This window comes from Melopsittacus undulatus, chromosome 5 (assembly GCF_012275295.1).
Source record: "Melopsittacus undulatus isolate bMelUnd1 chromosome 5, bMelUnd1.mat.Z, whole genome shotgun sequence".
NCBI lineage: Eukaryota > Metazoa > Chordata > Aves > Psittaciformes > Psittaculidae > Melopsittacus > Melopsittacus undulatus.
Window position 1 is genome coordinate 34,852,781 of NC_047531.1, and position 17,534 is coordinate 34,870,314.

Below are 17,534 nucleotides of genomic sequence, written 5' to 3' on the forward strand. Positions count from 1 at the left end.
GAAATCAGAGGGATAAGAACAGCTTGTTTGATGTTCAGGGTAAATCCACTGTAACTCTAAGCATGTCCCAGATAGGTTTTAGGAAAGCTTATAGAGGACTCTATTTAAAAGCTTTTTCTCCAGCAAATTTACTTGTTCTTGGTAATGTTGAAGGGCTGTTGAAAACAGGCTGGGTTTAATATGACCTTATAAAAGACTCATAAAAGCCAGGAGGAGTAATGGGAAACAAGGGAGGTTTATTGTTAAAGTATAAGAGGAGCACTGGAAAAGATCAAAGTTTGATTCTTGGCTGTGCTGATGACCTTAGGTAAATTATTCAGGAACAGTCTTGGAAGAGACACCAGCTGGTTAAGGAAGTTTGTCAGAGTCAGTGCCTCAGTGGGAAACAGGGGGTGCAGGGCACAGTTGAAAGCATGTTCTTCAATTCCTAAAGGGAAGCAGAGACCTTTTCAAAGCCTGATAGTGATTGTGAGTGTCGAGGAAATCAAAATCTGAGCTTAGACTCTTCTGAGAATCTCATTTCATCTTTCTGTACCTTTTCTTCCCCAAGTGTAAAACAAGGAAAATAAATATTTTACCAGTGTTGGAAGGATAAATGTATGAATATTTGCTGAGATACAGTAGTGACAGAAGCTACAGAAGAGAAACGATATTGTAATAAAAAATCCCAAATCCTGATTTTATCCATATGGTGGATTAGTGATGAGAACAATATAGTTGATTTATCTCAATAATCAACCACACAACTATTTATGTGACATATGCCACCTTTTTTTGTCTGATAATATTTTTCCAGTAGTGTAGAATCTCCATTTTATGTGCCCTGTATACACCTGAGTAATATTTGGTAAATTATAGAACTAAGTCACAGAAAGTGACTGAATACATTTGATTCATTACTTCTCTTAATATTACTAGCAAATATTTTTTCTAGACCTGACTAGTAAACTACAGATGATCAGCAAACTACCTTACTTATAGATCACTGAGAGATGATGAAACTTATTTCCCATTGACATATCACTTATTTCTGAATGAAAAATTCTGCTCAGACTACACACGTTACTAGGATAGCAGAGAAAGATCTTGAACAGTGCATCTGACACATTACTGGTTTATGAGAGAACAATGTTGGACTAAATATGAATAAAAAGTTATTCTGTTACACGATTTGGTACAACAACATTGAAATTGCACCAGGATAAACAACTGCCTTGCAATAAGCATGTTTATCCATCATTCAGTGTTAAATCTTAATTGTTGCTTATTTCAATTTGTTTGTGTTAAATGTTTCTAAATTATAAATAACCCTGAAATGCTAATAACAATATATGCTCTCTTGAGGAAAAGGTAATTACAAACATGAATTATAGAAGTGCTATATTTAAATATTACCACACTTAATTTATCTGAAGATTTGGGGAGCAGGGCAGCCACTTTGTGATATTTGAAGAGATACTGACAAGGAGTCTATGGACAAATTATACATCTGTGTTGCATAAATAGACTTTGTGGATGCACATTTAGTTAAAAAACTGTTACAACATGATCTTCACTCTAAGGCTTGAATTTCCTCCTTTTAAGGTCATTGGCAAACTGTCTTGACCTTAGTGAGAGCAAAATCACAAACCTACGTACATACATCACTGCTCTGTTCTCCCTTTGATCTGAGCACTGAACTGTGATTAACGCTAAAGAGAGCAAGTCCAGCCATAAGCATTTTCATGCCCTAAGCAAGCATCAAGTAAAAGATTCTTCCTTGTCATGTCTCTTATTTTTCTCTTTCATGTCTCTTTTACTTTTTTTACCTTTAATTTGCTGGCAAGAGAATATTTCATGCTTCAAGGAGGGATGGTTTTGTGATTAAGATATTTCACGTATCTTTTTGTCCTTTCTAATTCCTTCCATCTCTTCTTTAGAGGTCCAGCAGAAAGACGTGTTGGTTTGTTCTTCACTGGCTTGTGGGACAGCACTTCAAATTTGGCAATGGATCGGAAGGATTGAAGAGCACATCTGCTCCCACCAATGTTTCTTAGAGCTGCTAAAACAGGACCAATGAAGATGTTCACTAGGCTCCAAGTCCTTGCATTAGCTTTATTTTCCAAAGGAGTCTTCCTTTCCCTAAGTGACCACAGCTTTGTAAGGAAGGAAATCAAGATAGAAGGGGACCTGGTCTTAGGTGGCTTATTCCCAATCAAGGAAAAAGGCACTGGGATAGAAGAATGTGGGAGAATCAATGAAGACCGAGGCATCCAGCGCTTGGAGGCCATGTTGTTTGCCATTGATGAAATCAACAGAGACAACTACTTGCTGCCAGGAATTAAGCTTGGTGTTCACATCTTGGACACATGTTCCAGGGATACATATGCCTTAGAACAGTCTTTGGAGTTTGTCAGGGCATCATTGACTAAAGTGGATGAAACAGAGTACATGTGCCCTGATGGCTCATATGCCATTCAAGAGAACTTACCACTACTCATTGCAGGAGTCATAGGTGGTTCCTATAGCAGTGTCTCCATACAGGTAAGTCACAGGAGCCCCATTAGGTGAGAATCATTTATCTGCAATCATTTATCTCTCCTATGAGAGAACCACTGTTTACATAATTTTATCAATAAAGCAAGTCTTAGCTCAATCACTTCACTTTAGGGATCAACCTAGCATATAATTTTTCCTGAATTCAGATTAGTTTGATTCACTCTTTAAAATGCTTGTTGTTGTTTAAACCTCTGGCAGCTGTCTGCTTCCTCTAGGTATGGTGTATCCCAAGAGCATCTGAAGTTTCCAAAAGCCTTAGCATTAATTTTGACCTTTGCAGTTCATGAGACTTTCACAGCTCTAAGCTCATATCTCTGCTTTCACATCAGTAATAAATTATATCACCTATATATCTGAATGCATATATGCCTGCCATGCTGCATGTACATAACATTAGTAATTTAAGAGGCGCATATTAATTAAAGATGAAATCCTGCTGCCTGGCAGAGTGCAGTGTAAACAGTCAGAACTCCAGTACAGAAGATGCCCTCAGTATATCTTGCTCCCTCCTTCTGGCACGTTGCAATTGCAGCTTTTGGTTGTGGAGTAACAGTCTGAGACAGGGTGTCAGTAGGGTGTTGGAGACTCTTTAATGGCTTGCAATGGAGTAAAATTGCAGGCGGGTAAAATGCTCCATGTATCCTTCCAACTACGGTTTTATTACATGCTTGGTTTCAGTTGCAAGGGGCTACACATAATGTTGATTCCTTTTGGTCTTGGCTTCCCATTTTTTTTAAAGTCATGATAAAACTTTAAGTTTTTTTTTTTTTCCATCAAATGAACACAGAAAACTTATGTGTCCTCTTTTTTAGCACAAGTTCTGTATTTCTTCTCTCTAGACCAGGTACTCCTTTGGCAATGCAGCCTAAATGTCCTAAAGTTCCTCACCACTGCCAGTGTGCACTATCCATGGGCAAAAATGCCCCCTAGCTTCACTGAAGCTCCCAAATCTACTTATATCTCATTATTTTTTGTTAAATTAAATAAACCGGTTCACATCATTCATAAACACAAACAAGTGATCTTTTAAGCACAGATTTAGGTAGGCTAAGGCCCTACTTCTAATATCTCTTAATGGTCAGTTGTAGGTTTCCAAATACACGGGGCCTTGACACTGTTGGATCACTATGAGCAATATGTTTTTCCAGCTGAATACAGGCTGTAATTACTGCATCAGTGTCAAAGGAGAAAAGTGTTCTTTTATACTACAGACTATCACAGCACTGACAGCTCACAGAGCTTCATTTACCTGTTCCATAAAGAGGCCAAGAGTTCATCCAATGCTTATTTCAGTCAGAATCACATTGTGAAACTGGCTACTGCTCTTGCCAAGGAATTAAGTCACATCAGCCTGGGAGCATGTCCAGTCTCCACAAGATGTGTATGAAATATTTCAACAAATTACATTTTATTCACTTTTGTGTTCCAGTCTGTGGCTTGTCTGTGTATTCTTAGTAGGGAAAACATGGGCAAATGGTTTACCCATATCACAGGACAATAGTTTCTGCAGAGCAGAGCCTCAGCCATCTCTCACACTAGGAGTGGGTTTGTCCAACTGTTCACCAGTTAGCACAGCAGGGATGTGTCCTTCACCAGTTACGTGGGTCTAATCTCTTGGAGAACGAAGAACAAGGAAGTTCTGGGGCTAGAAAAGAGATGTTTGATGAGGAGAAATGATAGCTACAAAAGCTTGGGCAACACAAGCTGTTAAAGAAATTATTCATTGTCTCTTCCAATCACACAAATGGTTCCTCAAATGACACCAGCAAATGGCAAGTTGATGTTGATGTTAAAAACTAAATGAGTTCAAGAAATTACAAAAAAAAATAAGGAAATTCTGTACAGATGACACATTTAGCTCAGCAATTCCCAGAGCTGCAAGTATCTCAGGGTTGGTAAACATATTTTGAAACATCACATGCTTGCTCTGTGCCACTGGTGGAGAGATGGCAGTGGTTTTGCTGTACCATTGATTTAGTCATTTGCCTGTTTCCCAGTCCAGCCTAAAGTCAGGTGTGTCCAAAGGACAGGAAGCCATGAAGAAGCCTAAAAGGTACATCTGTATAAACAGCTACAGCTGACAAAGCCATATAGGTATTTACTTCCCAGAAACCCTAAGGTAGTCATGCCAAACTCCTAACGTGGCCTGGGGCCTCTTACACAATCTGTCCCTTTGAAGCCAGCCTCTGGTGATCGGTGACGCAAGAAAAATCCATATCTGAGGCAGAAGTCTGGATGTGGTACATCTTGAATATACAGACTATATACAGATGCTTCATATTGTAAAAACTTGGGTTTGGAGCAGCTGCAAGGCAGAAACCAGAAGTCCTGATAAAGGACTTTCTCATTCAGTATATCTGATAAATGCCAATAAAGCTGCATGCATATCTGTATGTCACCCAGTTTCCAGAACTTAAGAGGGATGTTGAAACAGTAGTTATACCTAAAATTACTCTATTGCCTGTACAGCTTCCCTATAGTTGCCAAGAGTTGCACAAACATGAGATCTTTCTTACAGTTCTTCACAAAAAAATAAAGAAATGAGTTCACAAATCATTCAATGCACTATTGGGCATTTTGCAGCTAGAAAGGAAGTATTCAGTTGACCATTTTCCCCTGACACAGATTGGGTTGGCCTTCCTTCAGTATCTCTTTTAGATTTCACACTCTCTAGAAAAGATGTAATTAAGCCATTTACTCCTGCACATCTTGTTAAGATAGCCAGTCATGACTTCTGTTTCAAAAGAAAACCCTTGTCAAGAATGACATTGGAGACTTAAAACTGAAGATGTAAGGACTTCAGAATATTAAAGTGATGCATTCTAGTGCCATGCCAGAAGAAATTACCACATTTCATTTTGCCTGCACAGAGTAGCTCCAGTAGCAATCACTGCTAAACAATAAGCGACCACTAGATACATGTGCAAAGCTGAGAATCTCTATTCGCTATGTTTTCAAACAGCACCCAGGGTGTTGGGTGTTCCAGACATAGCCCTGTCAAGCACTCTTATTTTGCCTGGGAGCTGTTAACATCATAAAGTCCACAGTGCAGTTTCTTAACTTTAAAATAAACCATACTGAGCTCTTCAGACAATAAATTATTTCTACCTCTTTTTTTTATCACCTGTGAAATTGCCATCATGTTGCAATGCTTTTTCTTCTCCTCTTTTCAGCTTCCCTCTTCAGATTTTTGTCTGGACAGCTGTCTGCCAAATCACTTCATGATGCTCCTGCTGTCAGATTTCTGCTTCTTTCATTATCTTTCCACCAAGGAAAAAAGAATTTGCTGGTAAATCAGCAATGAACACCTTCCCCACTGAGTCAGTGTGTGCAATAAGCATTTTTTGCACAGACTAAAACCAACAAGAGAATGCAAAATGCTTAATTATTTTCTGGTCAGACCAGGCTATTATTGTTAATGATGATCTGGATAATTAGGTTTTAGATGATGTGTTTAGATTAGCAGTGAGCCCAATCTGCACAACATTTGATCCCTCAAAAGCCAAGGCAGGATTCTCAGTCAGTGAAAGTGCTCATGTAAAATAAAGCTGTTTTTGTAAAATAAAGTTTTAACCTGAGCTAAATTTAGGACCAGAAGGTAAATTCTCCAAAGTTTGGAGAACTTTATTTAGCTTTTCTTTTCACAGAATCATAGAATAGTTAGGGTTGGAAAGGACCTTAAGATCATCTAGTTGACCCCATTTATCCACTCTCTTCTAATTTACAACAGAAATTTCAACTAATTCTCCTTGAAGATATTCAATGACATTGTAAAATTAGAAAAAGGCACTGCTCATTTGCATGGACGAACACCTGTGTAGCTAATCCAAGCGTTATGTTTAAACTACTTACATCAGCTCTTTCAGCAATATGCATGCGCAAGCAGGAACAAAGTTATTCCAGTGCTAGATTTGTTCTTCTCTGCTTCTGAAAACTGGACCCATCTTCTGATAATGGAGATTTGGGTCCATTCCCTTCAGTCAGCTCTTAGAAACATGATGGCATTCCCTTGGGTGGTCTGGTCTTTGCATTTCCATATCTACTATATTCATGCTGCGATAGGACTTTGTCCCTGTGTAAAGTTTCCTTTATGCTGCCAACCCACAAGACCTCCAGATCATGGTTGTGAAAGTTACTCCCAAGTTAAAGCCTCATCCATAAAAAATGGCAGAGCAGAAACCAGTACCAAGCTGTCTTCTTTCGAATTCCTTGCTGTATCTCAGATAAACTGTAGCAAAACCAGTAGCAAAACCAGCAAAAATCAGAAGGTTTAAAGGTACATTAGTGCTATCACAAAAGCTAAGACCTTTCTCTGGAGTGAGTGACCATCTTGCATGAAATTTAGAATATGTGCTCTATTACTAGCAGTCTTTTCCTGGCTGTCATTTCTTCACAGCCACAAAAGTCTGCCAAGGGCTCTTGGAGCCTGAAGGCTAATCATGTCTATTTCTTTCTTCCAAGAATAACCTATCTTCCAAGCAGAGTCTTAACAATAGCCTGTGATTTTGCTAACCACTGAAAATGGGACAAAATCCTTAGAAGAACTACATGCAATCTGCCCCCCTTTCCCCCATAACATATGGGATTCTGTCCCTGTGTGAATGGATCAGACAGGGGTACAGGCAGGAGAAATGTGCAGGGGACTACAGGGGCTCACTAGGTACCACAGACCACGTATGCCCTTTGTAAGGTGCCTGTAGATGAGCTTTGCACTGGCAGCCTCTGGTGATTTTGTGCTTGTAAAATTAAAACAGAGATTTTCAAAGTACCCAAGCAGCACTGGACACGTCTTCCCTTGAGATTTCAAAGCAATGTGAGTTACTTCCCCCTGGTTGGCCTCTTTACAAATCTTGAGGTAACTGATTCTATTGCAGTTTAGTTTATTTGGTTTGGGATAATTTCTTTTAATTCAACTTTTTCTCTTTTTCCAAGGGGAAATTATACAACTGTGTAGGGAGGGGTAAGTAAACCATGAGATCACAGGTTAGAAGGAAGGAACCCTACCATGTTACAAGTGGGAAAGGATGCGAATACAAGAGAAAGTGGCCAAAAATAGGAACTAGCTAAGGATACCTTGACATCACCCTCACCAATTCTGTCCCTTCTGACTAGAACTTATGCATCATTTAATGAGTCTCAAATAACTATATTTATCAATGATAGCTCTTTTAACTGCAAAGGCCATTTCATGCTTTTAGAACCATCAATCTCAGTTTAAATCCCTTTTCTCATCATGCATAAATGTCTCTCACAGTCAGGTTTACCAACTCCAAGAGAAGAGTTTCACTTCTCATGCAAAGCAAGGTTTTCTGCACAGATCTCTTCTCAGTGTGCAGGCTTAGTGCTTAGCTTACTTCAGCAGTTAATGCTGTAAGGAAGCAGAGTGCATATGTGACAGCTCACTGTGTTATACCCTGCAGGAAAAAAGAGAAAAAACACAATTTCCAAACAATTCTTCTCTCTGAGTACAATGTTTCTCTACATGTCCTTCTTGGTTTACTTTTTCTTATACAGGACACACATATAAAAAGAAATTCCTGGGTCTTTTGTGGAAATCCTAGTTGTTTTTCTGACAATATGCATTCTTTTTGATGTTCATTTCACACAGGCAATTATTCCACTGTTCAAACAGTGCTTCTCTGGATGTGACAGCTATTGAGTCCGCTGCAAATATTTAGCTATACTTTTCCCAGCCTTGTTGCCAAAATTTTCAGGGAAGCAAAGCTAAAACAGCGTTGTCTTCTCCCCTCCTACAATAACAAAAAAGAAACACCAGGCATTTTTATTTATTTGTTTGGTAATGATTTTTTTATTTCTGAGTTACTTTGGGGGAGAAATTTTGTTAAGGAACAATGCTCTTTAACTAGTAAACAGTCCTTGTAATACAAAAGACAGAGAAAGATGATGGAAACCACTGCTTCAGACCTGCAATGTGACACAAGAGTACTCAGGAATGCAAGCCAGGCTGGGACTTCTAAACAGCTTCACTGCTTCTGGCTCAGTTCTTTGCAACTGACCTTTAATGGTTAAAAGGACTGAGATACCAGCATTGCCAATGAATTCCTGGGATCAGAGCTTGAAGTCCAAATGAAGCCAAACGGTCTAGTGGAAGGTGTTCCTGCCTATGGCAGGGGGGGGTTGGAACTCACTTATCTTTAAGGTCCCTTCCAACCCAAGCCAGTCTATGAATCTATGATTCTATACTCATGGGTAGGAGAGTCTGGAGCACATACCCTGTGAGACAGGACTGAGGGAACCAGGTGCACTTAGCCTGGAGAAGAAAAGGTTTGGTGGGAACTTAACATCAGCTTTTCAGTATATACAGGTTTGTTCTCAACAACACAAAGCAAGGGTCCTTTACTGAGATGCTTGACAAGAGAGTGGAAGAAAACTGTTATACATTGAAAGAAGGGAAATTCTAACTTGACATCAAATGTACAAGCCAGGTGCTGGGAGCAGGCCCTCACAGATAGTCAACTAGAAAGGCACTTCATTTATTCTTTACATTAGATTTATGCCCACCACTTATCACACACCCACACTCCAGCCCATTCAGAACCAATGTCTCTGTCCTGCTCTTCTAAAATATTTTCTGCCAAAATTTTGGTAGAATGTTTTTACATTTAAGAAAAAAAGGTAAAATTCAAATAAGTTTGTTTTTTTTTAATTCTTTAGCTGTAGTTTGATCTGCAGCTGCCCAAATAATAACAAAAAACCCACACTGCAAATTATCATTTAGGAACTACACACAATGTACACCAGCAGCAACGAATATTTCTTCAAAGCAAGAGCTCAGCTGCTATAGCAATGACCTAGACATTAGGAAAACCTTGGGATATGGCTTTGCCATGGTCTTGCTGTGGGAATCAGCACAAGCAACTTATACTCAGAAAACTTTCTCATGCAGTTAATGAATCTCCATTAGCACAGACTGCAGTTCAAAGGGACAGGGATTTCTCCAGTTTCTCAATAGAGACAAATCTCCTGTACCTCAATCCCATTCTGTTCAGCAGCCTAATTTACTGTCTGCTCAAAACAGCCACTCTTGCCTGTCTCAGAGGAGCTCTGTGAAATCAGATTCATTAAGCCGTGTTAAGTGCCATGAGATTATCACATGGTAAAATTATAGCAGTGCAGAAAGCACTGCCATCTGACAAGAGGCCCCCTCTGTCCAACAGATGTGTGGTATACATTTGTGTATTGTAGTGAGGAAACCCTATCTGTTCTAACACTTCTGAGATTTTCCTTCTTTCCAAAGTGTTCCCCATGCTCCCGTGTCCTGTACGCATTCAAACAACAACCCATGTAACAGCCTCTAGGATGGTAAGAATGCAAATTTTAACCAAAACCATCAGTATAAATCCTACTGCCAGCAAAAATGGTCCTGTGGAGGACAGGCAAAATGCTTGATGAGATTCAATCAAAAGACTGAGGTTTCTGAGAAATGTAGGTGTTATGTGCCTGACCCCATTTATGAGTAAGACTGTTGATTGGCCAGAAATACGCTCAGAAACCAGGTTCATGTGTTTGACAGCTGTAAGTGAATTCATGGCTTCTTGCAGGTAGCTATTATGAATCCATTTCCAGTGTTATAAATTAGATCGGCAATTTCTCATGAGTGTTTGTGCTGTCCCTGATGCAAGGGATTTAGAAGCAACAGACATGGCTCTAACACCCCGAGAGGGACATCAGCCTCCTCTGGCTTTGCCCTTGCCACTCCATTTGAGGGTTTGCGGTCTATACTTAGGGAGGGACATGGCTCACATTGGGCTTTCTGCCGTGCTCATGGTAGCTCCTTATGTATTACCCACTGTCCTAGAAACTAGGTGAGATCCAGGTCTGCTTGGGAAATGGACACTTCAGCACAGGACAGTGGCTTCACTAATAAGCCCAGCAGCATGAAAACAAATAAAGGTTTCCCATCATGCTGGAAGATAACTATATCAGCATGCTTTGTTCACAGCAAGCTGTGCAAAGTAGTTGTTTTCAGTTACAGATACAGAACTTCCAGCCTTATTTTCAAAGGTGCTGAGTATCTGCAAAACCAACTCATTTTGACAGCAAAAAACCCCCAGCCTGCTACTGCTACTTAAGTGCCAGCATATGGATTTCAGGCTCTAATTGCATGCACCGTGGCTTGATTAAATTGGTGCCTGGAGCGTTGCCAGAATAGATTATTTCACTTAGCAAAAGCTGGATCTGCAATGTAATTTTGAAGTTGTAGTACACATCCTAAGGCAGCACAGAGATATGGTATAGATATGACTCTGGTGGTTCAATCTTGGTGCACACAACTCCGATCATGTTTCAGTGTCCTCCTCTATACTGAGAAACTGCAGAATAGACATAGCCCTAGATATCAGTTCCTCTCCAGAACCTATTAGCTGTGCCTTTGTCTTGCTGATCTTTTAATCAGGGTCTGATTTTCAGAGTCAGATGTTCAGGTCAGCATTAAAACTATAAAATCATAGAATCCCAGACTGGTTTGGGTTAGAAGGGACCTTAAAGCTCATCCAGTTCCAACCCCTGCCACAGACAGGGACACCTTCCACTAGACCAGGCTGCTCCAAGCCCCTGTGTCCAACCTGGCCTTGAACACTGCCAGGGATGGGGCAGCCACAGCTTCTCTGGGCAGCTGGAAAAAGAAACTGTTCTGAAACCGGCTAGTGCCTAGAATCAAGGTGTTACATTATTCCAGAAAATCCTCAACTTCAGAATTTCCAGAAATAATAACAATACAACTTCACTGAGCATCATGATCAGTCACAGTTCTCAGAGAACATTGGGTCACTATCCTCTATGGTTAATGAAACTTTCCCATATTATTTAGGTTCCTGTCTATGAAAAACCTGCCATCCAAATAGCTTTGCAGCACAGAACATCACAGCAAAGAGCAGTGCCACAAGAAAGCTTTCTTCTCCCGATAGAGCAGGAAGCATAATTGCAGGCAGCTTGGAGGGACCCTAGAAGATAGTGATCTCCAAGGCTCAGGACCCCCTTGGAAAGTGGGAGTGTAGTTCTGTTTCCCTGCATATGGATACTATTGTTGCTTAGACTAAAAGAAATAATAAAAATATAGAAAACAATAAAAATAAGCAATAAAAAGAAGAAAATAATAAAAACAATAGAAAAGCTGCTATATTTGTTAGGAATATCTTTTTGTGAACTGATGGCTTGACTATTTGCTGAATAGCACTGTTATAGCCAGAAAATTGACTTTTTTTTTAGCCAGTTTGGGGGAAGAAAGCACAGAATATGTGTGCGTACCTTGATTATGGTTTAGCTCAAATAAAATAATTCCTGCTAGAATAAACTGAGACAAGAATAGCAATTCCAACCCACATGGTGCTGCAGGAAATGTTCCGGAATAGCTATACAGAAGACATTCTCACTGCCAAATCTAAGTGCTCTTTTTGAGTGAGGCCATGTGAACCAAACCATGTGGATATGTGGGCCTGTAATCAGAAGTTGCAAAGCGGTTTAACAATGCTGAAAGCATCCATTGCACCTTGGTGACAAAACAAGCCTCTCAGCCCACCCCACTGCTCTAAAGCTGTTCATTTAAATCACCACAATGGAAATTAAATCCCACATAAGGCAGTTTAACACGTTACCACTGAACAGGGTGGTTAAGGACACCTCAGCTGTTTCCTGAGGAACAGTAACTTGTTTATCCAGAGCACTTCCCAGCCATATGCCTATATCCATAGGCAACACAGCAGAGCATTAGCCAAAGCTCCATCAGGAAACTTCTTCCAAACAATGTAGAAGAGGTTTTATATTGACTTAAACTAAAATAAACCATTCTCAGTGGTTTATTTTATGAAGGCATGCTTCTGCTCCCCAGATAGAGCTGAGATGCCAAAGCATCCCACCTGCTCTTCTAGAAGGACAAGAGTATAAGCAACTCCCCAGATCCATTGTTCCAACTGGTTGTGAAAGGCACTGTGAGTGTACTGTTTGGCAGCAGAATCTGGCTCAGAGAAGAGGTTACAGGTGGAAATTGAGCCACTAGTCCAGTGTCTGCATTACAGAAAAGATAGCATCTAAATTGATACAATCCCAAGCAGTATAGGTTGCCAAAAAGCAATTACATTTATTTGGCTTTTTTTACCACTGTCTATTTTGCTGCTGATGTTTGAGTCCAAAATCTGTCTTGTTCCACAGCATATTTTCCAAAATAGCCCTTTGCCTTTGAATTGTCACAAACATAGAGCGTGGTCAGAGCAACATTGTGGAAAATGTGAAAAATTCATTGACTGGACAATACTTAATAAGTTTGTCTTAGGAATTTCAAGTACACTGTTGCTTTTCAAATGGTTTTGTCAGGCTGTACTCCAAGAACAGCTTTAAATTTAATTTACTGGACACAGCTTCCACTTACCAACAGCAGAACTCCAAAGTCTTCCCTTTGTCATATTAGAAGCAATCATAGGAAAAAAAATGCCATAAACTCTCATTTCTTTCCAGCTATAATAAGGAACTACACGTCTATGAGAGTAACAGAGTAGATTTGGGAATATTTAAGCATTGGACATAGCACCAGATGAAAATTAAAAAACAAATCAACAACAGGACTATGGAACACATAAATCGCACAAGAAGGGCAATTAGAGTTTATTAAAGATTTTCATTATTTATGGAAAGCTTTAGGTCAACATGACATTGTGTAGCACTTAAGGACTACCACCATGCAACAAATGTGCCATCTCAGGGGCACTGCTCAGAAAAACTGAGTTTGCTCAGAAAAACTGAGTTTGGAAGAGTAAGTTTAGGAGAGGTGGGGACTCAGAGCTTGAACAAGTGGGGGCAGAAAGTCCTGAGACAGCTCTGTACATGTATAACTGTGATATATGCATAAAGAGGAATTTATGTCTAATTAATGCATTTGGTTATCAAATACGATGAGTCTTGGAGATGAATCACACTGTGAACAGCAGTCATGCACGTCCCCAGATCTTAGTAAGGAGCATAGACTCACATTGAAATATATCGTCCATTTGTTTCAAATTATCTGTTAAACAGTTTGACATAAATAAAAGTCCCAGTAGGACCCTGGGAGTTGACTGGGCAGCAGAGCAGCCATTTCTGCTTATGCACAGCTGCTGCTTTCACTGGATTCTGTTACCAGCATCCTCTACCAACACCCTCAATCTGTGACTGTGAGAACACCTCTTGTTAAAAGACAGTTTATGCCTTTCCCCCTTTCCCTTGATTTTTCTGCTCAGTTCTATGGATACCACCCTTTAAACACCTGTGCTCTCCCCCTTTTCTCTAGGTGGCAAACTTGCTCAGACTCTTCCAGATCCCCCAGATAAGCTATGCCTCCACGAGTGCCAAGCTGAGTGACAAATCCCGCTATGACTACTTCGCACGGACAGTGCCCCCAGACTTCTACCAAGCCAAAGCCATGGCTGAAATATTACGGTACTTCAACTGGACTTATGTGTCAACGGTTGCTTCAGAAGGAGACTATGGGGAGACAGGGATTGAAGCCTTTGAGCAGGAAGCTCGCCTCCGCAACATTTGCATTGCCACCTCGGAGAAAGTGGGCCGGTCCAACATCAGGAAGTCCTATGATGGCGTGATCAGAGAGCTGCTCCAGAAACCCAATGCCAGAGTGGTGGTGCTCTTTATGCGAGGAGATGATTCTCGGGAGCTCATTGCAGCTGCCAACCGCTTCAATGTCTCCTTTACCTGGATTGCCAGTGATGGATGGGGAGCGCAAGAGAGTATTGTCAAGGGCAATGAGCACATAGCTGCTGGGGCAATAACCTTGGAACTTGCTTCCCATCCAGTTAAAGAGTTTGACACATATTTCCAAAGCCTCAGCCCTTACAATAACAGGCGCAACCCCTGGTTCAAGGACTTCTGGGAGCAAAAATTCCAGTGTAATCTCCAGAACCGTAAACCACATAAAAAGGCTTGTGACAAACACTTCACCATCAATAGTTCCAACTACGAGCAAGAATCCAAGATCATGTTTGTCGTGAATGCTGTGTATGCGATGGCCCACGCCTTGCATAAAATGCAGAGGACTCTCTGTCCAAACACCACGAAGCTCTGTGATGCCATGAAGCATCTGGATGGCAGGAAGCTGTACAAAGATTATCTCCTGAAAGTAAACTTTACAGGTAATAACTTCTGTTTTGGTACATACAGAATTCATCAGTCATGGTAAAAGCCAACTGAATTCCGTGTAGCACATAGTATCAGAGTTCAGACCAGGGTGGTACCCAGGCAAGGTCATTCCTGACATAATAAAGGACAAAGAAGAAGGACAGGTTGCTTGGTGAGAACTAAGAAAACTGTTTCCAGAAGTAGGAAAAGGTGGAGGTGGCAACAGCTGGTCTTGGAAACGTTACCCTCCATTCCCTAAACTTCCACACACCAACTTCCATTTCATTCACAGCCAGTTTGGCTTCAGCTGGGCATGTCTGGAGGCCAATGGTCATTTCACCACCTGTTCCACTAAACAGCCACCTGCTGTGCCTGTGCCAAGACTTGGCTTTCTCTGTTGTTATGTGAATTTATATAATAGCTGGACCATGGTCAATGGCCAATGTTCTTGCAATAGTCAAGCAATAATTTCTATCACTGGACCAGATCAGTATAAAATACTTAAATTAGGAGATAGTGTCATTACCTGTGTTACAGAACTTTAGGCTTGCTGACAAAGTATGAAAAACTAGATTAAAGATGTGAAAGAGACTTGTGGAGAGATAGGGGGTTGTCTGTCAATGACAGGAGCAAACTTCATGGGGACTGACTGCACAGCACCTGACACCTCTGTGGTTTTGCTATCACATATGTCTGAGCTTAGGTTTGTTATTAACATTACATTGCAATGAAGCTAAATAAATCTACAGAGGAAACAAGTAAAGTGTAGAACATCATGTATTTTTCTTCTTATCAAACTTTCTTCTGAAGCATCTAGGTTGAGGTTGCATTTCTATGTATTATTAAACTGATATTCTCAGCTGACTGAGTTGATAGTAAGGAAACAACGTGCTGTGCTTTGTATGAGAACTAGCTCCAGGAGGAATTGAAAGATAACTATGTGTATGATACAGTACACTTAGTCCCAAGAGACCATCAATAATGATAAACATCAATAACACTGGAAACTATATGGAACTGTCAGATCTGAGCCTGAACTTTACCATACTTTAGAGGTCTTCTCAGCTCTTTGATTCAAACCATTTCTAGGTACTACCAATCACATCCCTAATGCTTGTCTCACTCTCAGTGGAGTACAGCTGGTGTAGCCAAATACTCCATTTTCTTGGATACCTGTAGGTGTATCTCCCAGCATGTTACGGAGCTCATTAGGACCCCAGGTCTCCAGTATCCTGATAGCTGACTGACTGTTTAGAGTACATCAGGGATTCCTGCAGCCCATGTGTCTGGACTTCTTTACCAAGGAAGGGGGCAGATGGAGTGGTCACTTCATTCATCTTATCTCTCAGAGGGAGGATTCAGGAGGACCCAGAATTTTGGACATGCTCTGGTAAGATAGATTAAGTCACAAAGAAAAATAATGCGAGTGCAGATGGAAGTTGTGATCCTTCAGAACCCTCATCTCAGTGTTGCATGCAAAGCAGGTGAAGCCATGTGCCTGACCTGAGCAACACGGTGCTTGTGTGCATCACATTTTTTTGTCTTCTAAAGACTGCTGCATCAGTAAGGAAAATCACATATGAAAATGCAGATGCAAAAGCAATGTATACATATCATGTGTCATGCTATAATGGCGTTTGATGCATTTATTAACTTCACAAGCAGCACAAGACAGAATGAATCAACCTTTTAGTCTTTAGACTTAAGGAAAGTAAGGTCCCTCTACATATCACTTAATACATACAAACTGTTTTCTCATTTGCCTCACTTAGAGATACTTGAATGTCTTCAGATTGTTGAAATCAGACTTCACAGAAGCTGGGTTCTGGCGTGCTGGTTGCAAGGGACGGCAGCGGTATGCAACAGCCTGTACCAGCCAGGGAGACACTTCAGAACCATAACAACCCACCCAAACAAACAGGCACTTCAATAACTTAAATTTTAACTATTTTGAAACTTTTTCTGACACTCTAGATATTTTAATAGGCTTAAGTGCATACACTCTTACTAGAGTCCAGCTTTAGCCTGTCACTAAGCAATCTTGGTTTCAGTACATGATTCCCAATTGTTTTTCTATCGTACAGGGATTTTTTAAGGACCCAAGTATTTTCCCACTTAGCATTTAGACATAAAGTCAAAATAACCATAACTTTCTTTGACCAAAACTCCAGGGAAATATTTATTTAGATACAGATAGAAAAATCCATTTTCACTTAGACTGAAATATCTTCCATACTTTTTATGAATTGGAAGTTGAAGCTGTGCAAGTTGAAGAATAAATAAATGAAAACCTGTCAGTTTGAAATTTTGAAAACAAAACAAATAAATACGTTTTAAAATGAACCTGGAAATCTTTGAAACTCTGAAGAGCTTAGTTTCAGATAATTTTCATTTCCAATTTAAAACATTAAAAAACCCTGCCACACTCTTTTCCAATGGTCTTGTTCTGTATTTTATATAATTCTTTTTTCTTTTGTTATCAGTTCTCCCATTATAATGTGAATCCATGTTTTAATGTGAGTTATTTTTTATGCAAATGAGTGATTTCTATGTAGTGAGAGAATCAGCAAATCTCCTATGCCTTCTTCCATTCAGAAAGGTGTGAAATTTTAATGCATATAAGTCTTGCCATTGACTTCCATGGGGCCAAGAATATACTTGTGCTCCTTTCTGATTGAAGAAAGTCTCTGGGTATGATGTTAATACAATATCAAGACCCTACTGCATGGTACATTTTATCAACGATGCTCTCATATTTCCATCTCCAAATCCAAGTACATATCCTCAGTACAGAAAGAGGATGGCATGGAAGCTACCAACCCATCAGGTACATTGCAACCAAGTCAGGCTGTGAATTTTCTCTCTCCATTAGTCTA

The 17,534-nt window shown here is 40.2% G+C and overlaps 1 protein-coding gene across 2 annotated transcripts in view; it reads left to right on the forward strand.

Moving 5' to 3' along the window:
* Positions 1-2,025: 2,025 nt before the first annotated feature.
* GRM3 (glutamate metabotropic receptor 3) overlaps positions 2,026-17,534 on the forward strand; it is a 46,121-nt gene continuing 30,612 nt past the window's right edge. Inside the window, exons 1-2 of one of the 2 annotated variants that reach the window (XM_005143349.3) lie at positions 2,026-2,523; positions 13,817-14,672. In XM_005143349.3, the coding sequence (XP_005143406.1) occupies positions 2,026-2,523; positions 13,817-14,672 (1,354 nt within the window). The remainder of the gene's footprint in view (positions 2,524-13,816; positions 14,673-17,534) is intronic. The other variant, XM_031043962.2, reaches the window with a different exon arrangement.